This window comes from Pelobates fuscus, chromosome 11 (genome assembly GCF_036172605.1).
Source record: "Pelobates fuscus isolate aPelFus1 chromosome 11, aPelFus1.pri, whole genome shotgun sequence".
Lineage (NCBI taxonomy): Eukaryota > Metazoa > Chordata > Amphibia > Anura > Pelobatidae > Pelobates > Pelobates fuscus.
In genome coordinates this window covers 38574308-38600584 of record NC_086327.1, presented here as the reverse complement: position 1 = coordinate 38600584, position 26277 = coordinate 38574308, and the positions used below count along the sequence as shown (strand labels likewise).

At 40.5% G+C, this 26277-nt stretch overlaps 1 protein-coding gene across 1 annotated transcript; it reads left to right on the top strand.

Moving 5' to 3' along the window:
- The first annotated feature begins 15495 nt into the window (after window positions 1-15495).
- LOC134577176 (prolactin-like) lies at window positions 15496-22107 on the top strand. The gene is made up of 5 exons (XM_063435845.1): window positions 15496-15563; window positions 17078-17259; window positions 17675-17782; window positions 19790-19951; window positions 21492-22107. Exons 1-5 carry the CDS (start codon window positions 15533-15535, stop codon window positions 21678-21680), a joined length of 672 nt encoding a protein of 223 aa, XP_063291915.1. The 5' UTR covers window positions 15496-15532; the 3' UTR covers window positions 21681-22107.
- Window positions 22108-26277: the final 4170 nt, after the last annotated feature.

The following is a 26277-nucleotide window of genomic DNA, read 5'->3' as shown; positions in this document are numbered from 1 at the left end:
CCCTAAATAACAATACATACACACTTCTTCCCCACATACCTTCACCCCCACACACACACACATACATACATACATGGTTCACCCCATTAAACACCGAATCTCAAATGTATATCTGTATATATATATATATATATATAATAAACAATACACAAGATCCAGCGCACTCTCCTATCTACAGCAACTTCAATGTTGACAGATTATTAGTTTGTAAAAGTTTTGTTTTTTTTTAAAAAAACACCTAATCTAGGCAAAAAAATGGGGATTTAGTTACATTATATGATCATACATTGCATAAGCCTGCCACAACGTCAATGTACCCCATCTTTGGAAGGTCCTACTCTCACAGTCTAATGTCTGCTCTTATGAGATTAACCACTTACTTGGGAAAAAATTCCATCTGAGGCTCTCTGCAGTACAAGGCTAAATAGGGACCTGAGATGAGGCACCTGTAACAGGGAGGGGTGCAAAACCAAGGAGTTGGCTAGACTCCCAAATATATATAGGAAACATGGGGGGATGGTTGCACTCACCTAAACATGCTTAAATGGGGTGCTGCTGGGGGCCATATTATACAATAAACAATACACAAGATCCAGCGCACTCTCCTATCTACTAAACAGCAACTTCAATGTTGACAGATTATTAGTTTGTAAAAGTTTTTTTTTTTTTAAAAACACCTAATCTAGGCAAAAAAATGGGGATTTAGTTACATTATATGATCATACATTGCATAAGCCTGCCACAACGTCAATGTACCCCATCTTTGGCAGGTCCTACTCTCACAGTCTAATGTCTGCTCTTATGAGATTAACCACTTACTTGGGAAAAAATTCCATCTGAGGCTCTCTGCAGTACAAGGCTAAATAGGGACCTGAGATGAGGCACCTGTAACAGGGAGGGGTGCGCGGCAGGTGGGGGCCCTAAATAACAATAAAGGGGGGACCTAAGGTCCTCCCCCCGGCCCCCACCCCAGCACGGCGGGTGAGGGCCCTAAATAACAATACATACACACTTCTTCCCCACATACCTTCACCCCCACACACACATACATACATACATACATGGTTCACCCCATTAAACACCGAATCTCAAATGTATATCTGTATATATATATATATATATATATATATATAATAACTACAGCTCCTTTATAAGCACACAATGCAGCCCATAGATGCACACGCACACACTTTACAGACCCTCTCAGCACACATACAATCTCAAAAGCTCCTATACCTGAGCACGTGTTCACAATACAGCCCTTAGTTACACATAGTAGACACACTTTACCACAGCCCCTTCTATACACTGTGGAAAATGATCTTTTATCTCCTGAAAAGGTTTTCCAGTTTCCGAGAAAAGGTGTCTTGCCTGTAATAAGGAAGGCGCAGTGGTGGAACTACAGGGAGTGCTGGTGTTGCGTAACACCAGGGCCCATCGAGTGGCCTATGCATTTAGGGCCACCTGATGGGCATGTGTCTTCAGGGGCCCCAAACTGTTTTTGCACCAGGGCCCCAGTCTATGTTAGTTCCGCCACTGTGAAGCAGCTGCCCCGGCACACAAGCTCTGCCCCTGCATGGAAGATCGCCTCCCCATACACAAGCTCCACCCCAATCTCTGACTGAGACACACACTGACAGACATACAATGAAAGGCACACACTCTCTGACTGAGACACACACACACACATTTTCTCACACACTCACAAATTGCTATTTTTATTTAAATCCCGTTGGGAAAGCTGAGTGGATCTTTCCTTGGCGTCCAGTGTGTCTCCTCTCAATCTTCCTGCAGTTTCTAACTGCTCCCTTGCATGCTCTCTGTAGTGATGCCAGGGCCGGAGTAACGTCATGTCACTAAACAGCGCGCAAGCGAGCAGAGAGGAGCTGCATGAAGGTTACTGCTTCCTCACGCGCCACCTCCATGCTTCCCGCGGCGGCCTGCTTTAATGTTTCCTGCACGGCTTAGTAAAGGGCTGACAAATGCCAGACGCCAGGGCAAAATGTCTAGACCTCCTTTTATCTTTTTTAAACTATTTTATACAGAGAGCACTAGATTCTGCTTTTATTTGCCATTTTATATACTGATGACATTTGACTACTACTGAATCCACTACTACTGAAGTCGCCTTGCAACATACTACTCCGACTACCCATATATCCACAGATGGGGATTATACCATCCAAGTAGTGTTGTTGCGAACCCGAAATTTTCGGTTCGCGAACGGCGAACGCGAACTTCCGCAAATGTTCGCGAACCGGTGAACCGCGCGAATCGCCATTGACTTCAATGGGCAGGCGAATTTTAAAACCAACAGGGACTCTTTCTGGCCACAAAAGTGATGGAAAAGTTGTTTCAAGGGGAATAACACCTGGACTGTGGCATGCCGGAGGGGGATCCATGGCAAAACTCCCATGGAAAATTACACAGTTGATGCAGAGTCTGCTTTTAATCCATAAAGGGCAGAAATCAGCTATCATTGACACCTGTCCTCAAAGCCCCTGATACACACTGACACAGAGCAGAATAGAGACTGTTCCCCATCCTCAGAGACCATGATACACACTGACACAGAGCAGAATAGAGATTGTTCCCCCTACATAGGGTCACTTGGCAGGTATGGATTGACACTTGTCCTCAAAGCCCCTGATACACACTGACACAGAGCAGAATAGGGACTTTTCCCCCTACATAGGGCCACTTGGCAGATATGGATTGACACCTGTCCTCAAAACCCCTGATACACACTGACACAGAGCAGAATAGGGACTGTTCCCCCTACATAGGGTCACTTGGCAGATATGGATTGACACCTGTCCTCAAAGCCCCTGATACACACTGACACAGAGCAGAATAGAGACTGTTCCCTGTCCACAGAGTCCATGATACACACTGACACAGAGCAGAATAGAGACTGTTCCCCGTCCACAGAGACCATGATACACACTGACACAGAGCAGAATAGAGACTGTTCCCCCTACATAGGGTCACTTGGCAGGTATGGATTGACACCTGTCCTCAAAGCCCCTGATACACACTGACACAGAGCAGAATAGAGACTGTTCCCTGTCCACAGAGACCATGATACACACTGACACAGAGCAGAATAGAGACTGTTACCCCTACATAGGGTCACTTGGCAGATATGGCGGGGTGGTGGGAGGGGGAGGATGACTTTCACCTCTTCCCCTGTTAGATTCCCGTTGTGCTGTGACATCACCCTTATACGCTGTGTAAAGCATACTATTTAATTTGATCAGCATGGCCACTTGAGTTTTTATAGTTTTCACGCTGCTTGTAGTTTATATATGGTTCACAAAAATCAAACAAACGATAAAGTAAACATGTAAGGATTCAGAATATTCTTTCAAACCCTTACACATTGTGTGTACATATTTTTTGTCTTAAGTTTGTGGCTTTAAAGAGGTTCACGTTGTTTCTATGATGTGCATAACATGTTCTTGTAAATGTTTGTTAAATTTTTCCTGGAATTGTAATTTTTCAATCTGAATAAAGATAGTCAAATCCCTGATACACACTGACACAGAGCAGAATAGGGACTGTTCCCCCTACATAGGGTCACTTGGCAGATATGGATTGACACCTATCCTAATGATCCCTGATACACACTGACACAGAGCCGAATAGAGACTGTTCCCCCTACATAGGGTCACTTGGCAGATATGGATTGCCACCTATCCTAATGATCCCTGATACACACTGACACAGAGCAGAATAGAGACTGTTCCCCCTACATAGGGTCACTTGGCAGATATGGATTGACACCTGTCCTCAAAAACCCTGATACACACTGACACAGAGCAGAATAGGGACTGTTCCCCCTACATAGCGTCACTTGGCAGGTATGGATTGACACCTGTCCTCAAAGCCCCTGATACACACTGACACAGAGCAGAATAGAGACTGTTCCCTGTCCACAGAGTCCATGATACACACTGACACAGAGCAGAATAGAGACTGTTCCCCGTCCACAGAGACCATGATACACACTGACACAGAGCAGAATAGAGACTGTTCCCCCTACATAGGGTCACTTGGCAGGTATGGATTGACACCTGTCCTCAAAGCCCCTGATACACACTGACACAGAGCAGAATAGAGACTGTTCCCTGTCCACAGAGACCATGATACACACTGACACAGAGCAGAATAGAGACTGTTCCCCGTCCACAGAGACCATGATACACACTGACACAGAGCAGAATAGAGACTGTTCCCCCTACATAGGGTCACTTGGCAGGTATGGATTGACACCTGTCCTCAAAGCCCCTGATACACACTGACACAGAGCAGAATAGAGACTGTTCCCTGTCCACAGAGACCATGATACACACTGACACAGAGCAGAATAGAGACTGTTCCCCCTACATAGGGTCACTTGGCAGGTATGGATTGACACCTGTCCTCAAAGCCCCTGATACACACTGACACAGAGCAGAATAGAGACTGTTCCCTGTCCACAGAGACCATGATACACTCTGACACAGAGCAGAATAGAGACTGTTCCCCGTCCACAGAGACCATGATACACACTGACACAGAGCAGAATAGAGACTGTTCCCCGTCCACAGAGACCATGATACACACTGACACAGAGCAGAATAGGGACTGTTCCCCCTACATAGGGTCACTTGGCAGGTATGGATTGACACCTGTCCTCAAAGCCCCTGATACACACTGACACAGAGCAGAATAGAGACTGTTCCCTGTCCACAGAGTCCATGATACACACTGACACAGAGCAGAATAGAGACTGTTCCCCGTCCACAGAGACCATGATACACACTGACACAGAGCAGAATAGAGACTGTTCCCTGTCCACAGAGTCCATGATACACACTGACACAGAGCAGAATAGAGACTGTTCCCCGTCCACAGAGACCATGATACACACTGACACAGAGCAGAATAGAGACTGTTCCCCGTCCACAGAGACCATGATACACACTGACACAGAGCAGAATAGGGACTGTTACCCCTACATAGGGTCACTTGGCAGGTATGGATTGACACATGTCCTCAAATCCCATGATACACACTGGGGGGAGCTACTGTCCTCCCCAACCCCTGCGCGGTGGGTGGGGGCCATAAATCACAATGGGGGGACCTACTGTCCTCCCCCCCTCGGCCCCCTCCCCTGCGCGGTGGGTGGGGGCCATAAATCACAATGGGGGGCCTACTTTCCTCCCCCCGGCCCCCATCCCTGCGCGGTGGGTGGGGGGCATGAATCACAATGGGACGGACCTACTGATAGGAGTGGAGTATTGTTCATATCAGTTTAATACCTTCCGCGTCTCCTATCAGTGGACGTGTATATGGCAGCCATTTTAGGAACCGCACACCTGGGACCCGAGCAAGGTCACCTCGTTCAAGCTGCTCTGGTTCCTTGATGAGCCAGCTGCCCGTGAGTTAACATGTCCCGTGGAGAAGCACTCTGTCCTGTAAAGCCTCACCACAAAAAAATTAAATAAATAACAGCACTCGGAGTGGTGAGTTTAGTAAATGTTCATATCAGTTTAATACCTTCCGCGTCTCCTATCAGTGGACATGTATATGGCAGCCATTTTAGGAACCGCACACCTGGGACCCGAGCAAGGTCACCTCTTTCAACAGGCGACATGATTTGGCCCTGTAAAACTATCCTGGATATTCTCTACAATTTCTATGGATATGGCATTGATTTATGTAACAGGGAGATGGAAGAAGATGCTTGGTCGGTCCTCTTACTTGAAATTTGGGGCACTGCGCGGGCAAGCTAATGTGCCACCAGATAGGAGTGGCAACTGTCAAAGTACGCTGGCAGGGTTGTGCAGGGCACACGCTGAAGGAAGGCCTGACAGAGCCGCTTGAAGGACACTGACTGGCTGCTATTAGCTTACACTGGAAACCTTTTTTCTTTGTAAAAGCACACTAAAGAGACACCAGATATGATTGGCAACTGTCAAAGCACGCTGGCAGTGTTGTGAAGGGCACACGCTGAAGGAAGGCCTGACAGAGCCGCTTGAAGGACACTGACTGGCTGCTATTAGCTTACACTGGAAACCTTTTTTCTTTGTAAAAGCACGCTATAGAGACACCAGATATGAGTGGCAACTGTCAAAGTACGCTGGCAGGGTTGTGCAGGGCACACGCTGAAGGAAGGCCTGACAGAGCCGCTTGAAGGACACTGACTGGCTGCTATTAGCTTACACTGGAAACCTTTTTTCTTTGTAAAAGCACGCTAAAGAGACACCAAATATGATTTGCAACTGTCAAAGCACGCTGGCACAGGTCTGCAGATCACACGCTGAAGTAGGCCTGACACCCAGACGCTTGCAGACAACTAACTGCTCTTCTATTACAGTGAAAAAAAATTATTTCTTTTAAATCTAAAGCTTAAGCTATTGTAAAAACAGATATGAGTGGTGGCACTGGGCAAGTGGGCACAGTATCCAATGTGAACCTCACACAGAAGCTGGCAGGCAGGCAACTGCTCTTCTATTACAGTGAAAACAAATTATTTCTTTTAAATCTAAAGCTTAACCTATTGTAAAAACAGATATGAGTGGTGGCACTGACTGTGCAAATGGGCAAGGCATCCAACCTGACACAGAAGCTGGCAGGCAGGCAACTGCTCTTCTATTACAGTGAAAAAAAATTATTTCTTTTAAATCTAAAGCTTAACCTATTGTAAAAACAGATATGAGTGGTGGCACTGACTGTGCAAATGGGCAAGGCATCCAACCTGACACAGAAGCTGGCAGGCAGGCAACTGCTCTTCTATTACAGTGAAAAAAAAATATTTCTTTTAAATCTAAAGCTTAACCTATTGTTAAAACAGATATGAGTGGTGGCACTGGGCAAGTAGGCACAGTATCCAATGTGAACCTCACACAGAAGCTGGCAGGCAGGCACCTGCAATTACATTACACAGGAAAAAAAAAAAAAAGCAGCCTGATGTTCTAGCCCTAAAAAGGGCTTTTTGGGGTGCTGTCCTTACAGGATTGTAGTGGACACTGAATACCCTAGCCTAGCTATCAATTTCCCTATCTAATCAGCAGCAGCTAAACTTTCCCTCCTCTCACTAAGCATGCAGCTTCAGAATGAATCGAAAATGGATGCTGGGAGGGAGGTTGGAGGGTGTGGAAGGGAGGGAGTGCTGCTGATTGGCTGGAATGTGTCTGCTGACCGAGAGGCACAGGGTCAAAGTTTGCCCAATGATGACGAATAGGGGGCGGATCGAACTGCGCATGTGTCCGCCCGCCGCGGCGAACGCGAACACGCTAAGTTCGCCGGGAACTGTTCGCCAGCGGACAGTTCGGTACATCACTACATCCAAGTGCAAACATCTGGAGTCAAACACAGGCTCCAGAAATTTGTAAGTGCATTTATTTATTTATTCTACACCATTGACCTAAATACTACACCATATTCTGCTTTCTCCTTTTATCCCATATATAGGCTCATCCCTATCTGGATTTGAGGATATCCCTGAAGGCCCTGCTTCCTTTTTTCTATCTACAATATTTCAAGATAGAAGAGACTCTAGTTTGGGAAGTTCAAGCTGGCACACAAGGAAACAAGTGCCAGAAATCCAATCCTTTTATATATATATATATATATATATATATATATATATATATATATATATATATATATATATATATATAATTAAACTGCTAATAGCTTTCCTTCCCTGCACCCTGATCCCTTTCCTGCAACTGTCATTACAAAAGTAAATGAAAAAACCCACTAATACTGTAAAAGCATCCCACTTTTTCTACCCTATCCTTACAGGAACCACAGCATAGCCATACAGTTTAAGTTCACCCACACTTTATATAAATAAAAAAGGTTTACAGTGCAAATACTGCTGTTGCATATACTGTGCATAAAAGTTGAACATTTTCAACAATTGAACATTTGCAAATAACACCACTGTACCATAAAATCAAATATACATTAAAAAAGTGCACAATAACTAAATCCAACATACTTAAAACACACACAAACACTAACAGACAAACACACTCACACTAACAAGCACACACTCACACTAGCAGACACACACTCAATCACTAACAAACACACACTACTAGACACACACAGACACCCACTAACTCACATTAACACACTCACTTTTTTATTTTTTATTTAACCCCCTAGCCTCCTTACCTTTGGGAATGCTGGAGTGGGGTTCTCCCTCTCCCTGGGGTCTAGTGAGGCTGCTGGGCGGTCGAGCTGGCAGCGCTGGCGAGGGAGCACTTTCCCCTGAGCGCTCTGCTCAGCTTCCTCGCGCGCCGCAGAGTGATGGTGGGAGCCGGAATATGACGTCATTTTTATTATACCACGCTGCAGAATTTGATGGCACTTTATAAATATAAGTGTTTTCAAAGATGTTTTTGTTATTGAAATTTGGAGGACAGCATGTGTTTCTTGCCTTATTCATACAGGTCTGAGAACATGCGCATAATTTACAATTTGGTTTAATAACCCAAAGGTGAAATATCTGCCTTGAGTTCTGTTTACTTGTGAAAACACCTTTATATCCTTATAAACTTAGTATTCGACTACAGATTAAAAAAAAAAAGTCTGTTATTTAATTTATTTTCATAAGGAATTTGGCAATTCATTTTAATTTACCCAGCACACGAGTATTTAGTATTTTTGAGAATTAAAATTCATGATCAACTCCATTTGCAATTCATGCCTTATTCTTAATTAACGCCAGTCTTGGCAAGTAAAAAGATCTCATAAGCAGATAAAATAAAACCCTTAGGGTTAGTTAGAAATATTCATTTATGCACAATATTGTTCCAAAAAAAACTCTGTATCTCATTACCAGCCGACAACAGGTTTAGGATTATTAATGATGTACTGCTTATACTATGCCATAATCGGCTAAATGCCACAATTAGTCTCCTGCATATGTTTCACAATTATTTCTATTTAATGTCCATTAAGGAAAATGCAAGTTATTATTTATTATTGTTTATTTTGTAATTATGATTTTTCATACACTATCCAAAACAAGTCATCAGGACTGGGTACAATATATATGTATATATTAAAATGTAATTTTAATGTTTTTAATATATTTTAACAAATACAATGGTAGGTAAAGTGCTAATGAAATGATTACTACACATAATTGAAATAGTATTAATATTAACAATGTACATAGAGAACACATCCCTCTCTTTCTCAATATACCATATATACTCGAGTATAAGTCGAGTTTTTCAGCACATTTTTTCGAGTCAATGTCTGTATTATGGCAATTTACATTGTAATGAGCCCGGCGGTCCTGTTGGGGGCTGGCAGGAAGCTGTTACTTACCTTTCCTGCAGCTCCTGTCAGCTCCCTTCTCTCACCTCCGGAGGTGAGAGAAGGGAGCTGACAGGAGCTGCAGGAAAGGTAAGTAACAGCTTCCTGCCAGCCCCCCTCCCACACAGCCCATCCACTGGACCACCAGGGAATGAGAGCCCCCATTCCTGGTCAGCTAACAAGCGGAGATGGGGGACAAAAAATATATATAAATAATAATAAAAAAAATTATAATATTAAAAACAATAATAATAAAATAAAAAATAATAATATAACAAAAAAATATTAAAATAATAATTAAAAAAAAATAATAATAAAAATGCCCACCCCCACCAAGGCTCTGCAACACATACACAAACACACTCTGCATCACACACACTCACACTGCACTCATACACACACTGCACTCATACACACACACTGCACTCATACACACACTGCATTCATACACACACACTGCACTCATACACACACACACACACACACACACACTGCATTCATTATATACACACACTGTAAATCAATATTCAATTAAAAAAAAAAATTTAGGATCTAATTTTATTTAGAAATTTACCAGTAGCTGCTGCATTTCCCACCCTAGTCTTATACCCGAGTCAATAAGTTTTCCCATTTTTTGGGGGTAAAATTAGGGGTCTCGATTTATATTCGAGTATATACGGTAGTTGCCATAGTTAACTTTAAATGGTCCCTACATTACAATTGGAACAGGTGCTTCTTGCCTATTTCATGAAGTTTGTAATTTGAAACTGAGTTTGAATTCACTTTGTATTCCTAATAATTTCCTAATTCCTAATAATTTTCATTTCAGTGAATATACCTTTTAGTAAACAATGAGTTGAACCTGTGCTATGCAAAAAATTCTGTGATGGGAAAACAAATCTCATGTTCTGTTGTTTTTCAACTTGGTTTTATTAGCATAATTATATTACAGATAACATCTGTGTGGCGGCCACCCGGATACAGACACGGGTGTTGCCACCAAGGGTGTTCTTTTTCCCCTCTCTGGAACTCTGCTGCGCTGGATTCAGTGATATACAGTATCTCACAAAAGTGAGTACACCCCTCACATTTTTGCAAATATTTTATTATATTTTTTCATGTGACAACACTGAAGAAATTACACTCTGCTACAATGTAAAGTAGTAATTGTACAGCCTGTATAACAGTGTAAATCAAGTATTCCAACATGATAACGACCCCAAACACACCTCCAAGACAACCACTGCCTAGCATATCTCCAGACCTAAACCCTATTGAGCATCTGTGGGACATTCTCGAACCGAAGGTGGGGGAACGCAAGGTCTCTAACATCCACCAGCTCTGTGATGTCGTCATGGAGGAGTAGAAGAGGACTCCAGTGGCAACCTGTGAAGCTCTGGTGAACTCCATTTCCATGAGGGTTAAGGCAGTGCTGGAAAATAATGGTGGCCACACAAAATATTGACACTTTGGGCTAAATTTGGACATTTCCACTTAGGGGTGTACTCACTTTTGATGCCAACGGTTTAGACATTAATGGCTGTGTGTTGAGTTATTTTGAGGGGACAGCAAATTTACACTGTTATACAGGCTGTACACTTACTGCTTTACATTGTAGCAGAGTGTCATTTCTTTAGTTTTGACACATGAAAAGATATAATAAATAGATATAATAAAGTGTACTCACTTTTGTGAGATACTGTAGCTTCGAAGTGGTTTTAGCTGACAAGGGATTAGAACTCTGGTATGATTATAGCTTTCCCTCTACAGACATTAGCCGAGACTTAATGCTGGGAGTGAACTGATTTAATGGGACATGGTACACGCAGTTTACACACAGACCCCTAGCAGGGGGTCTCCATACAGTTCAATACAAACTCCTCCCCGGTGGCCCTGTGTTTGGGAGATAATTGAGTGTACTTTGCTTAAACTAATTATCTCCCAGGCACAGAGGTATAATGTTCAAAACACCCCAAAACATATACAATATTACAAGGGACCCCATTAAGTACTATATCCCCAGATAGCCTGGATCTGAGCGCCCAAAGTGTCCAAATAACGCTCAGATGCCACAAACACATCCAAATTGCCACCGGGATAAAGTTTTGACCGACCGCACACATGGCGCCTGTCCAAAATAGTTCCAGGAGAAAAGTGGCGGTGGTTGGTCTCTTTCGGGAACCGAACATATTCAATGGCTCCTAGGTAGCGATTGTTTGCCTAGCTTGTGCGAACAATCCTACCAAACAGCGCTTTCCTGAGATGTGGGGAAACTAAGCAGGCGATGACGAAAGTTCAGCAGTGTTCGCAAGTTAGTTTCTCTGATTTCAATTCAATGCACTCGACGACCGAAAACCGCTGCTTTCGTGTGACAAGATGGCCCCCAACTCATTTCCCACGTGATCGTTCATGCTAATGGTGGCCACCCAGCAGAACACTTGCAACAATGAGGTGTGAACCGATTACAGTCAATAGGGGTCAACAGAGTTAACAAGCTCCAAGGTGGGCTGAGTACAGGAGGTATAAAAAGGGCGAAATGGTTACCGAACTGGAATGGGAAAAGCATGCAAACAAAGTACTGTCAGTGACAGGGTGTTCTGTCACAATCTAGTCTATTTGAAAGCACTTATTTTTTTTATTTGCTTTAAGTGATAGGAGTCAACGCCACACGCTCAATCCAACCCTACAAATGTATGATCATCACATGGCTAATATCATCTGAGCTAAGCAAGCATTATACACATATATAGAAGTATTCTAATCTGGGTATGGAGGTGAGCAGTCTGCACCAGATGGCAGAGGGAAGGCGGGTGCACAGAGTACCCTTCTCTCACCAGAGCAGGCAGCTACCTACAAGTGTCTGCTCTGCAGATTTAGACTTAGGGTATCAGTCTGTAACATGACTGCACAGCTCCCTCATGCACAGATCCACATGGAGCTGGGCATTTAGTGTACAGACTGATCCCAGCTAAAAAACAAAATACAAAACATAGTGTGTTGTGAATAGTGGTGCAAACAGGGAATATGGGCAGAGTCACCAATGCATTGTACCTACTGGTTTCCATTCTGACTGCGCCATATTTAGTTATTTAGAGTTCTTTTAGTTCATTAGACCACTTTTCAGAACATATATAACCCCCTAGAGTTAATTGTATGCTTATATCAGCTGCTACTTGCTTATTCTGTGGCATGGTCACAGTTGTGGCTCAGTAGTGATGTTGGGATGCCATGAACATAATAGATACAAATATTTAAGGGCGATAGTGTAAGGTTACTCATTTTTAAGAAATGGGGGGTAACCCCTAAAGGTAACAATTTTAAGCAAAAACTGAAAAAGAAGTAAGGGATAAAAAGATATAGAAAATCCCTATAGAAAGAGGAGCAACCCAAAAATAAAGTAAACCTTAACTTTTATTAAAATCTTTAAGAATTTGTTGATCAAGTGCTGATTTTTATGAATCCATTATATAGAAAAAAATAAAAATTAAATTGTAAGTATAGGCTAAGATTAAGATTTAGTCACCAGAACAACTACAGCTTAATGTAGCTGTTCTGGTGAGTATAATCATTGCCTTCAGGCATTTTCATGCAAACACTTTCTTTTCAGAGAAAAGGCAGTGTTTACATTGCTTCTAGAGACACCGCCAAGTGACTACTCCTCAGATGGGCACTAGAGGTGCTTCCTGGCTCAGTGCTGCACAGTAAGCAGCACTGTCGTTCAGTGTCTCCACGCTCTGCATGGGGACGCAGAATTTTCCTCATAGAGATCCTCATAGAAACACCCCCATCCCATCTCCTTGCCGATTTTAGCCAATCCAATGCTTTCCCTATGAACTTTCCTCATAGAGATCCTCATAGAGACACCCCCATTCCATCTCCTTGACGATTTTAGTCAATCCAATGCTTTCCCTATGGGAAAGCATTGGATGTCAATCCAATGCTTTCCCTATGGGAAAGCATTGGATTGGCTAAAAATTTGCAATTCTGATGATGTCATCAAGGAGGCAGATTGGGGACGGGGTCAACGACGGCAGACCCGCGCATTGCAGGAAATAAGGTTTTAAAGGGGGCTGAGGGGGGGAAAGCCACCTAAATTGTGGGTTTAACACTATAGGGTCAGGAATACATGTTTATGTTCCTGACTCTATAGTGTTCCTTTAACATAGATAGAATGAAAACATTATATTGATACAAATCTGTCTAATCTCGCTGATAAACTTATTCCTACAGATACCCAGAGTGTGCCAAATATTGCAAATCCCACACTCCTGGGGTGATAACAACAAGGAAGGGGAAAGGGGTATGAGCAAACCTGTACAGTCTATAAGGATAGGATTTATAACCAGAAAGGGAGTACCAGCTCTATATTAGAGTAGCTAGGTCTAAATGTAGAAGGAAAAAAAGCGGGATGAATAGACTAATACCCAACCCCTCCAGGGAAAAAAAAAGGAATATAAATATTAAAACAAAAAGTAGAGATTGCAGCTAAATATCTGAAATAGTGTATGGTGTGTATCTATATAGTCATTAAATACTGCAGCATCGTCCAATGTCACCAGAACACCAACACTGAATCGTCCCTGAACGCGCGTTCCCCTGGAAGAGCCAGTTAGTGGCCAAATACGTGTTTACACATATGAACAAACCAACTACTGGCCAGTAGAGATTGGTCTCTGGAGGACCCAGCCTAAGAAAGCACTTTGTGTTCAGGCTACGTACACCAAACGTGCCTACATTATGCCAATGGAGTTTGGAAAGTCCCTGGAAACAGTTCCAAAGAGAGAAGCATGGCAATCCAGAGCTTCCACCTTTCTCGTCTAGACATGGTATAATGAAATGAGTGATAGACAGCCAGTATCTTCTGGCCCTTGATCAATCAACACTTAAGACAGAGTCTGCACATTGCACTACCGATGCAGTGCAACCAATTACTGACCTATAAGAGAAGACAATACACATCTTTTTTTTCTAGGTCATCTATTGCAAATGGGATTCAGCAAAATGCTGGAGATCTACTCAATTAAGCATTTCCACCAAACGCCCCCTTGAAGGAGCACTGTCATTATAAAACAGTACACAGATATACTACATTAACATGTCATGCATGACACTCAGCACGCCCATTGAACCTGAATCATGAGGATCATATAAGTTTATCTCAACCTACATGTATTTTTTTTTTTTGTTATCAAAAAATGCTGTGAAAAGGACAATGTCTCCTTTAATATTACCTCTAAATTTCCTCATTCTTAATTACTCACATTGGACAGAAAGCCATATAGGGAAGAGCTACCACCTTAATAAGCTTCTTGGTTCTTTATTAGTGAAACACTTTTGCCAATATTCCAGTGTAATATTGTAAGTGTAGAAGTATAGAATCCCTTGATGTGCCAACCAAAATAACTTTATTGGCACCAATGTCAATAATTCGACTGAGATTCTGTTTTTATCAACCCTGTGCCAAGACTTTGACTCAAGTTCTGGTTATTTTCCAAACCTAGCTATGGCCTAAGTAGATATGAACCCATAGGCTGTGTATTTTATCTTTAGACAAATTTGGCTATATCTTAAGGGATTTCTTTCTTTATCATAGTTTCAATTCTACACCCTCAATGCATGCATCTGAATGAGAAAAGAGATATTATATATCTATGCGATAAAGACAATAAAAAGAGTCAGTTGACAACAAAGCAAATCTTTGATTATTACCATCTGAAAAATGACTAGTCTAGTATTTCAAGAAGCATCAGCCTTGAGTGGAAGTGTAGGTCACCCACTTCTTATAATGAATGTAATTATCATCAACTTAAAAACAGGCTAAACACACTGCAAACATACACACTCTTAACAGGTTTTACATATTAATATTCATTAAAATAAGGAAGCAAAGTCCATATATTATCTATTTTTAAAACTAATGAAAAGAAGTGACATTTGAGAAATAGAATTGTATATATTCCATATGCCTAATAAAATAAATTACAGCATCAAAGACCATGATGATACCACTAATCCTAGATGGGTTTTACATATAAATATGAGCAAATTAGGATTCCATGTTTCTGATTACCAGCATGATGTCAGTGGGGACAAAGAAAGCGTGTGGATCACATGATCATATAGGCGCAGAGTATAAATAAAGCACACTCTGAGATAGAAAAGAGCACAGCCCAATAAGAACGTCAAGTAAAGGCACACTGTGACCATGGCCAACACAAGAGGAATTTCACACACTGGTATGTGGAAGAGTTTTGGTAAAATAGCCCCATCTAATGTGTGGGTTCTTATGCCTGGTGATTGCAAATAATTCTGGGGTAAAGTAAAGACATCTAGATAAGTCTACATTTATAGCAAGATTGAAGAAATATCAATTGCAGGGCTATTCATTAAACTCAGAATTGAAATGGAGAAACAGAGGCAAAAGTAGCTAATCTTGAAAATTCTCCACCTCAACAACTTGGCTATTTTTGCCTACTATTTTAGCAAACTAATTCACAGAGGTTAGTGCATAAATGTATCAAAGTTGAATTACATAATTTTTATTACAATATATATATATATATATATATATACACACATATATATATCTATATATATATATATATATATATTTACATTTTTCAAAAATCAACAACTCTACCTGTGATTTTTAAAGTGCTGAAAAATTTATAAATTGTACATGTTGCAGTCTATTACATTAGGAAAAAAAAAAAAAAGAAAATCAGAATAAATGTTTTTGTAAAGAAAGTGCCCCTTTGGGCTAAAAGTTAATATATCCAAGTTACCACATTACCACCAGTTTATTGATGTTTCTGTAAAATCAACATCTCTTAAATGTTTAAGACCTTATTGTCGTAATCACTTTTGCTGGTTGTACATTTTACATATTTTATTTTGAAATTCTTCGACAAACAAACAGATCAGTGTTTTATCTTTGGATACAACGTTAAGTGATCAAAAATTAAGTGAACAATTATCTAAATCAAAAGTAGTCCCTTAAAACGTAATAATGAATGACAAACTGTTATCATAAGGACTTTTAAGATTTTTAAGCCATTTATATTTTATCTGTGTATGATAGAGGTTTATGTAGTCATCACTTGCTTGACACTCTGGAAAGCCATTAACAGTTCTAAAGGATTTTAAAATGTTATTGTTTGCCTTTATGAAAAATTTGGAACATGCTTAATTTACATGCTACTGAATACAGTAAAAATGTGTTATTATTGGAACATAACCTTTGATGAAATTAAATTACCTAATGAGTTTTTTTATATAACAGTCTTTTATCTTTTTGTCTTAACAGAAATGTTATGAAATGAAATAGAGCCAGAAGCATAATAATTTATAACAAACACATGGTTAGACCGAATACGAAGATTAAACTGGGGTATTTAGTATTTACCACCAAGTTCTGAAAGAAAACTCTAAAAAATATATAATCTCAAAGAATTCTGCACATGACAACACAAAAACTCACAATCTGCTAAGCTTAACAAGGACCCCACTGGGCATGGTGTCTACTGACGTCTGCATGTCATGTGGATGACCTCGATCTTCATAAGTGATTGTAGAGTACGTTGACTTCCATGTTGCTTTCCATTTCTATATGAGTGTTTCTGATGTTTTAAGTCAGCAGGAAATTTGATAACACAAAGTTTCTACAATGGGTGACAAAATACTACCATTTAACCACCATAGCCTTCACTTTGGAATAATGAAATACATTATTTCTGTTTTGTTCAAACAGGTGTGATTTTGCTAACACTTCTTATATCTGACATATTTGTGATGAAAATGATGGTGTTCTCCTACCCTCTTTGCACTCCGGGAAGTTTCCAATGCCAGGTTCTCATCAGTGACCTATTTGACCGGGCAGTCAGACTCTCACACTATATCCAATCTCTCTCTACGGAAACGTTTGAAGATTTTGTGAGTACTTTGTTGGTGGGATCTTATCTCATAAGGGCTTATGACAAGTACGATGAAGGTTCAGAAAAAGAGGCAGTGAAAGTGTGGTGGAAGATGTAAGGTTAACCAGTAAAGAACAGTGTTGCAGAGCGTAGGTTAAAGAAAGCGAGAAAAATTGCATTGGTTCACAGTATAAAAAGTAGTAGTATAATTTGACAGTAATTAATTGAACATATTAGTAGAGTGATATCAGTAGAGTGCCATGATTGGAAACCAGGACTTTCAATAGGTCTTCTTGTCTCATTTCCTGTTCAAATAATATACCAAGAGAGTTGCTTATGTTCATTGAGTATAGCGAGTAAGTTGTGAATTCACAACATCATAACTGCCCATCTAGCAATTCTGTTGATAAATTGGTGAAAAATGTTTGTTACAGGATCAACGCTATTCTCAGGGGCGTTCTTTCATAACAAAGTCCATGAACAACTGCCATACATCTGCACTGCCTACACCAGAGGACAAGGACCAAGCTTTACAGATAAAAGTAAGCATACAGATTGTGTATCGATTATGGTTGTTTTTATTAAATCATACACAGATCGAGATCAGTAATTAAAATAAAAGAATAAATAAAACGACCGTTCAGTTTAACCAAAACATCATTGAAAGATAAAAGAAATCTCAATTTATCATCTCTTTTGGATCATGTCTATGCTTACTTTTTTATAGCCAGAATAGGATTCAATCAAAATTTTCCAATCTACTGGATAGAATATTCACCACCCATGGGCTGCTACAAGGAAGATGCTGCATAGCTAATCATCCATGCATTTTGTACTATATATGAATTTAAGTTGCATGATAATTAGATGAAGATGCTAAGAAGACAATTGATATATAGGTTTTTTTCCATATGGTTAAAGGGACACTCTAAGCAAAACAACTTTATCTTAATGAAGCTGTTTTGGTCATGCCCCTGCAGTCTCACTGCTCAATTCTCTAGACATTCTCCTCCTCACACAACATCCATGGAAAAAAAGGTTTAATTTTTACAGCACAGTTTGCTTACTTTATAAATTCTTATCTCCTGCTCTGTTAATTGAACAACACACATAAGCTGAAGTAGGCTCTAGCAGGTAATTAACAAAGCAAGAGATAGGAAATTCTAAATTAAACATACTGTGCAATAAAGAGAGTGTAAATATTAAATCTCTCTTTACAGGAAATGTATACAGAGGCTGCGTAAGTCTCAGTCAGGGGAGTTGTGGCTACTTAAACAAAGCTATGTAAAGCCTAAATGGCAGAGAATTAAGCAGTGGCACTGCAGGGGCATGATCTCTACATCAAAACCATTTTAAGATTAAAGGGACACTGTAGGCAATCACTGTAGGCACTGTAGGACACTGTAGACAATCAGCAAATTGAAGCAGTCTGGGTGCTGTGACCCTTTTGCACTTAGTTCTGCAATGTAAAACATTGCAGTTCCAGAGAACCGCAATGTTTACATTGCAGCTCTAAGTCTCCCCTCTGTGGTTGTCTACCAGACAGTCACTAGAGGGCTACCAGAATCCAAACTGACTTTTGGTCCGTTATCTGATGCTGGACGTCCTCACGGACCTCCAGCGTCAGATTTTCGCCATATAAAAGCATTGAATAAAGCTTTCCTATTGGGAGATCTAATGCGAGTGCGGCCATTGCCGCCCATGCGCATTAGGTCTCCCCCGCCAGCTGACGTCGGGGTGGGGAGGAACATGGCGGAGCCTGACCCAGCACAGAGTGACATCGGCGCTGGATTAAGGTAAGTCGCTGAATGTGTTTTAACCCCTTCTGCCCTGCGGGAGGGCGGGTGCGAGGAAGGGGGGGGGAAGGGGGGGCTATTAAACCTATAGTGCCAGGAAAACTGATTTGTTTACTGGCATTTTAGGATCCATTTAACTCACTGGCACTGCTGAAAACAGGAACCCATTTACTAATAGTGTTCGAACATGGTATTTTCATACATATATATGAAATGAATGACAACATTAAAAAAACAAACATAACTACAAATTTGATATTGATGAAATATGTTGTTGCACAGGAGGTATACAAGCATTAAGTGATTAATAGGACCACAACATTTTTGCATTCTCTGTATGGTTTTCATATATAGAACTATTTGAGATACATAAAAAAGGTCCCAATAGGGCTCCTGCTTATCTTTTTTTTTTGTGAAATAGAAAATTGCTCATGGCTAAAGGGATACTATGGGCACCCACACTACTTAATCACATTGGTCTGGGTTCAGTGTCCCTGTCCTCCTTAACCCTGCAATGTAAAACATTGTTTACATTGCAGTGCTTACTACCAGGCAGCCACTAGAGGCGCACCTCCTTCTGTTTCACAAAGCTTAACTATATGAAACTATGCTGGATAGCCTTGGCGCGGATGTTGGGAAGGTCTAAAAGGAGCCATGGGGAGAGGTGATGGCAAAAGAAGTTAGGAATACAGTATTTCTTTAACACTTGTGGTCTTATTTATACACCTCATTGTTTTATTTCTGATTGGGCAGCATGAAAATCTGATGAGTATTGTGCAAACGTTATTACGCTCCTGGAACAAGCCTCTTGAACACTTGGTCTTGGAGGTCCCAGATAATATTGCCAGGAAAGTGAAAGAAATTGAGGAACAAACCAAATCCCTGCAGGGAGGAATAGACAGAATCGCGAGCAGGGTAAGTAGTTGCATAACCCTGCAAAAGGAATGACTTCTACAGGTAGAAAAACATATTGTATATATATCAATTATAAATACTGTGCATACTATTTACCTTTTCAATTGATTCATTTATTGCTCTGTGCAGGTGCCGATATTCATAATATTCAGTATTTGTGGCTACACTCTTTAAATGTGTTTGAATAAGATTTTAATAAGGTTATGTCAGGCCTTAGTTCAGTTTAAACAGAGCTCAGGATAGTTTTAATGAGGCACTGTCAACCCCCACATACCCTGCAAAATGCATATTTCACAAAAATAAAATATTTCATAAATACTCATACTGACTGTGTTGGAATTTCACTGAAATCCCAACCCGGTCAAAACATATACTGAGACAAAGTAGGAACTACATTGTCTCAGTAATTTTCCTACGATTGACCCTGGGCGGAGCTACTGCCGTCAAGAAGTGTCAGTTCCCCCAGCCGTCACTAGTGACAGCCACAAGGAAATTGGTCTATATGTGTAGGATCCTGTGATCTCACAGGATCATCCATAGATGCCGTACGTACTCTAATAGACCGCAATGCTGTCCAGAAGTGACATCAACCCCTGGTGCTGAATCACCAGGAGCAGAAGAAGACTTGCTGAAAGTGAATGGTGTTGCCCACAATGGACAGGTTCAAATAAGCAGAACTCACATTTCCCTGCCCCCCCAGCCACCGGACCTTCAGCAGTGATGTCACTGTCAGGGGTCTTTGCAAATTATGCAAAGTTTCCAGATGGTGATACATGGTAACTGATCTACAGTATGAAGGCACTTTCAAACTGTGCAGTGAACTCAAACCCTATGCCATTTCAGTGGATCCCCTACTGGTAGGAACAGGCACCTGCTCACAGTCAGTTGTTCATTGCATTATTGAAAAAAAAAAAACAGTGCAGTTGTGTGAGTTTAATTCATATTTTATTTGTTTTTGTTTTTATATTTTCTTCTTAAGTCAATTAAATTAAGCTTGAAATACAAGTTATTGAGATAGTTTCCACTGGGGAATGGGTTGCCATCCAATGCCATGTAGATAATTCTGGCTCCCGCACAGGAAAAAGTAGTGAATTCAGTTGAATTTTCTAGACTCCATCAATCTGAATGAGAATTCCACTACTTAACTCATTATCTAGTCAAGAGAGTCCATAGATCAGACATAGCTCATCTTAATTACCTTGATGTTTAATTTCAAGGGAATATTTCACAGTAGAAAAAAAATATATATGCTTTTGTTAAGGAATGGAATCACCAATACAAACACACAATATAATTTAAGCTTAATAACATTTGAAAATATATACAGGTATATTTATATATCATATAAACTATGCATATATGAACCGGCCTACATAATATAACCTCAACACCAAGACACTATTCCTTTCCCAGTGTTGAGCATTAGGCTTTCAAAGGTTTGAGCACTTGTGGCAAACAGTAGTATATATCACAACCCAATCATGTTATAGAATTAGAAAATACCAAGAAGTCAGACTAATATTTTTTTTTACATTTTCAGATGCAAACTAATCTGGAAGCTGACGTTTACCCCCCATGGTTTGGACCCGTGGATACTGCTGTACCCAATGGAGAATCACAGCTCTTCTCGATCTACCACCTCCTGCATTGTTTCCGCAGAGATTCTAACAAGATAGACAACTACTTGAAGATCCTTCGGTGCCGCATGATTCATGCAAACAACTGCTAGGCTATAATCATGACTCAACAACTATGACACCTCACTACAAAATATATGAGCCTAGAATTTAGAATGTGCTTCAATTAGATAATTTCAACATGTCCAGAAAAAAGAATACCCTAAATGATTTTATGTAAAGCTTAGAAAAATCTAAAATCTAGAAGTACAGTACCCAACCTTTGTAATAGCTCAAAGTTGAAGTGCCATGTTCCCCAAATCGGACAACTATACAATACATGCAGAATGTGATGTTCTAGGTTCTGGCCACCCTCAAGAAGAGTGCTTACAAAGATGTCTACAGCAAGAAATAGATGTAAAATTATTTCACAATAAGTTAATTTAAGTTATATCTTTCTGCTGATGTTCTAAATATGCTTCAATTTGTACAACAAATGAATGTTATTGGAAGCAATAAATTCCATGCATTAATACCCTTGCCTTGGCTATGTTTCTATGTTTTATTTCAAATAGTATTTATGAATACATGTTTCAATAACAATACAGAAGAGAAAATAATTATCACCAAAAAAATGGGGGGTGGGGAAGGGGAATACAATGAATAACTATAATCTAATAATATATTTTATGTGTATATTAAAGCAGAACTATAATAGTAATATATAAAGCAGTGTTAACATTAAAATGTCATATGTATCTTAATAATTTAGCTAAATGGGGAACAAAACACTAGAGAAGGACTTATAATATACCATCGTAAAACTATTAGGTCCCAGAACTTTGCCAGCAGGAAAATCACAGTGAGAAGCGCGGAAGCGCCTCTAGTGGCTGTCAATGAGACAGCCACTAGAGGCTGGATAAACCCATATGTAAACATAGCAGTTTCAGAGTTTACAGCTGCAGGGTTAACCCTAGATGGACCTGGCACCCAGACCACTTCATTGAGCTGTAGTGGTCTGGGTGCCTATAGTGGTCCTTTAAGTCTCTTTAACATCAAGGCTGTATGCTCCAACTGAATAGTATCAATTTTACTTTTAACATCAGAAATCATTGCGACAAGAGAGGGAGGAGGACCAAATTTGTTTGCCTGATTTAGATTATATAGTTCCTTTTCTAGTTCCCTTACGTTTTTGGATCACATTTTCTTCAAATAAGAAGCCTGCTGTATAAAATGACCTCATAAGACTTTATGGGCATTCCATAATGAAGATATTGATATAGTTGGAGTCAAATTGTCCTGAAAGTATTCAGTAAGCACTTTCTCAGCTAGTGACCTATTTTCCATATTCGTAACCAGATAGTCACTTAGTCTCCATGATCTGCTAGGGTTTGGTTGGAAAGATTCCTGTATATGTAACGCTGCTATAAGGGCATGATCTGACCAGGTCAAGTCTAAAATATTAGACCTGAGAATGTATGGAACATTATGCTCACCTGTCAAAAACCTGTCAATTCTAAAATACATATTATAAGTTGATGAGTGGTAGGTGTAGTCCTTCTTTCCTTTGTGTTGGATCCGCCAACAGGCAAATAAGACCTGAGAAAAAATAAATGTGGAACACGAACTAGCCAATGTTTTACTATTATAATTTTTAAAAGTGTGATCACTCTCTCTAGCAATATCTTGATCACAATCTAACACAAAATTAATATCTCCACCAATTATTAATCTACATCTGATATCCTTGGAAACTTTTGTGACAATTTTATTCAGAAATGTATATTGCCCAGAATTAAGGAAGTACACATTAACCAAAGTGTAAACCACACTATTCAGCGTGCCCTTCCAGATCAAACACCTACCATTCTGATCAGTGGTCACCTCGTCGGTATGGCAAGCCACACCCTTATGACATTTTTTTAAACGCCTCTGGACTTTGATCTAAACATGGAATGGAACTGAGCATAATCTTATAACATAGTTGAAGGAATGTTATCATGTTTGATATGTCTCCTGAAGAAAAAGAACATCAGACCTCTGTGTTTTCTCCTCCCTGAACAACAATCTACATTCATGTGGTGAGTTCAGGCCCCTCACATTAAAAGACAGTACCATTGGAATCGCCCAGTATAAACCAAAAGTAGTGAGGGGCCCTAAACACATCAAACATCAGTAAAAAAAAGTAATTCAAGCAGGGAAAAGACAAAAGGACCTGGTCGACCTGGACAGCCAATATACCAACAAATGATAATAGAAAACAGAAACAAAAAACATTCAATAACGACACATGTAAAGGACAGATGAAATGTCTATGGTGAAAAGTGAAATAGTAGTAAAAGAAAAACAAAAAAGTTAAAACAGATAACAAAAAAAAATACAAAAAAAGGGGAAAAAAACTTAAAATCCATAACGTGGGGTAAAAAAAAATACAAAATTAAATATATACAAAAAATAAGGCCAGGAGAGGGGAAGTAAAAAATGCCCCCACCTTCAAAAAGAGATTACCAGGGACACTGGCTTATATGACATAAAGGGGAGAGGAAAACAATTTTGAACAAAAGGAACATCGTTCATCACAAAATTGAGAAGAAAAAATATATCAGTATTCCATTGAGACAGAATACAACAGTTCATGACATCCAATACAAAGGACAGGAACCAAGAACTGGAAAGCAGGAGCCATGAAACAGAAACCAAGGATCAATAACCAGAGAGCAGGAACCAAGTGACAGAAACCAGGAATCAAGGACCAGGAAACGAGAACCAAGGACCAGGAAGCAGGAACCAAAGAACAGGAGTCAGAGTCTCTTTATCAATCACTCTTAATGAGGAATTGCCTCCTTTCTCCTCATTTTTTAGGTGGCTGTGGAGTCAGCGGAACTTGGGCCTAAGGAGCCTCTGGATTTGGCCAATGTATAGTTTGCAGAACTTCCAGTCCTTATTCAGATGTAGTAATCACATACTGTTGTCTGTCTAGGCGGAATAAGATTTTAACAGGAAATCCCCATTAGTAGCTGATATTTCTATGGCGCAGTTCAGCTGTGAACTGTCCACATTTTTAAAGTTTTTGCACTGTAGCTGGTGAAAAGTCTTGGAAGAACTTTATGTGCCTAAATTTGCTTGGTAAATCAGAGGATCTCAATGCCAGCAGGAAATTTTCTTTCACCGGAAAAAAAATAAAAGTCTGACTAGTACATCCCTAGGGGCTTCCCTAGGGGAAGAGTTGGGCTTAGGGATCCTGTGAATACGGTCTATAAATAAATCTAAATCAGTAAGGTTTGGTGTAACAGACCTCATCACGGCTTTTAAATAATCAGCCAATTCACTGGGCTGAATGGAGTCAGGAATCCCCCTCACTCTGATGTGGTTTCTCCTACTCCTGTCTTCAAGGTCACTCAGTTTAGTATTAGCAGATTGCAATTGTAATTGTGAAGATTTAACATGTTTAGTTAGGTCTGCTAAATCAGAAGCATCTTGCAATAATGTATTATCAGTAGTATAAGTTCTATGCTCAAGCACTGTTACATTGTGCCTCATTGTTGCAAAGTCCTCTCTAAAATCTTTCAGCTCCTGTCTGATCTCCTGTAATAGTTACCAGATTTGTTCAGATGGAGCAGGGGAGCAAGGAGCTGTTCCCTGTGTCATGGAGGGAAGAGACCCTTGTAGCGGAGCTCCCTGTACCCCAGCTGGGTACCTCCGCCAAGGACCGCATCCTATCTGGAACAGGAGAAAACCTCAGTGCTTCTGCCCCAGTTGCCACGGCTTGACTGGAGTCCTCCTGGAGCCTCTCTGTCCTGGAACAGGATAGGCGACTAGCTCTATTCCCTCCCAGGGACTGGAGAACAGGCAGTCCTGGGAGCTCTAGTCCTTACAAGGACTTTCCCCACCGAATCCTCCACGAGCTGCCACAAGGTGCTAAGAAGTAATTATAGCCGTTCACCTCCCAGTAACTAGACGACGCATAGTTCTGGGAGTACAACTGATGTTAATTGGCCAAACTTTGCTTTTTATGCACAGACCCTAGCAGAGGGTCTCCACTGTATTAAGCACAAGCCCCTCCAGGAAGTTCTGGACCTGAGAGATAATTGCGTTAAAGACTGGTAAGCTAATGATCTCACGGAACAGAGAGCCAAACACAAAAATATAAAAACACAAAAGTACCCCAAAACATAATAAACACATAAAATACCCCACAAATAATACATCTTTAAATAGCCCTGATCTGAGCGCCCAAGTTCTCCAACTAATGCTCAGATTCATGCAGTGTAGTAGGGGAAATGCTAAATGTTAAAGTTATGACTGGCTGAACACGTGGTCCTATGCCTAAAATAAAAAGAACTGGGAGAATGTGTAGTATGAGGCGTGGGCTAGTTAAGCAGGGTATGGACCCAATTATTTGAGTAATGAGAAACGAGAGGAACTAGCTCTAATCCCTGGGGTATATGGTATAGATTAATAAAACTTAACTTTTAAAATGTTCACAAATTTTATCCCATATCTATCCCATATACCCTATGGCTTAGAGCTAGTTCCTCTCTTTTCTCACTATGCCCAAAATCGTTCCAGCGCCTTTGGTGCTTTTGCCGGTCAACTTTCGGGAGCTCCTGCGGCCGCAATACAGGGTGCTCCGCCTGGCAGTATTTGTTCCCCTAAGTCTCAGGCACCTTCCCTCCAAAAAGCACTCTCCTGGCAGATTTCAAAGTGGTT

Bases quoted from the DNA above. Each gene is read 5' to 3' on its own strand.
- LOC134577176 (XM_063435845.1), top strand. From the start codon at position 15,533: ATGGCCAACACAAGAGGAATTTCACACACTG. The intron at 15,564-17,077 runs GTATGTGGAAGA...TTGTTCAAACAG, and splicing joins AAGAGGAATTTCACACACTG to GTGTGATTTTGCTAACACTT. The intron at 17,260-17,674 runs GTGAGTACTTTG...TGTTTGTTACAG, and splicing joins CGGAAACGTTTGAAGATTTT to GATCAACGCTATTCTCAGGG.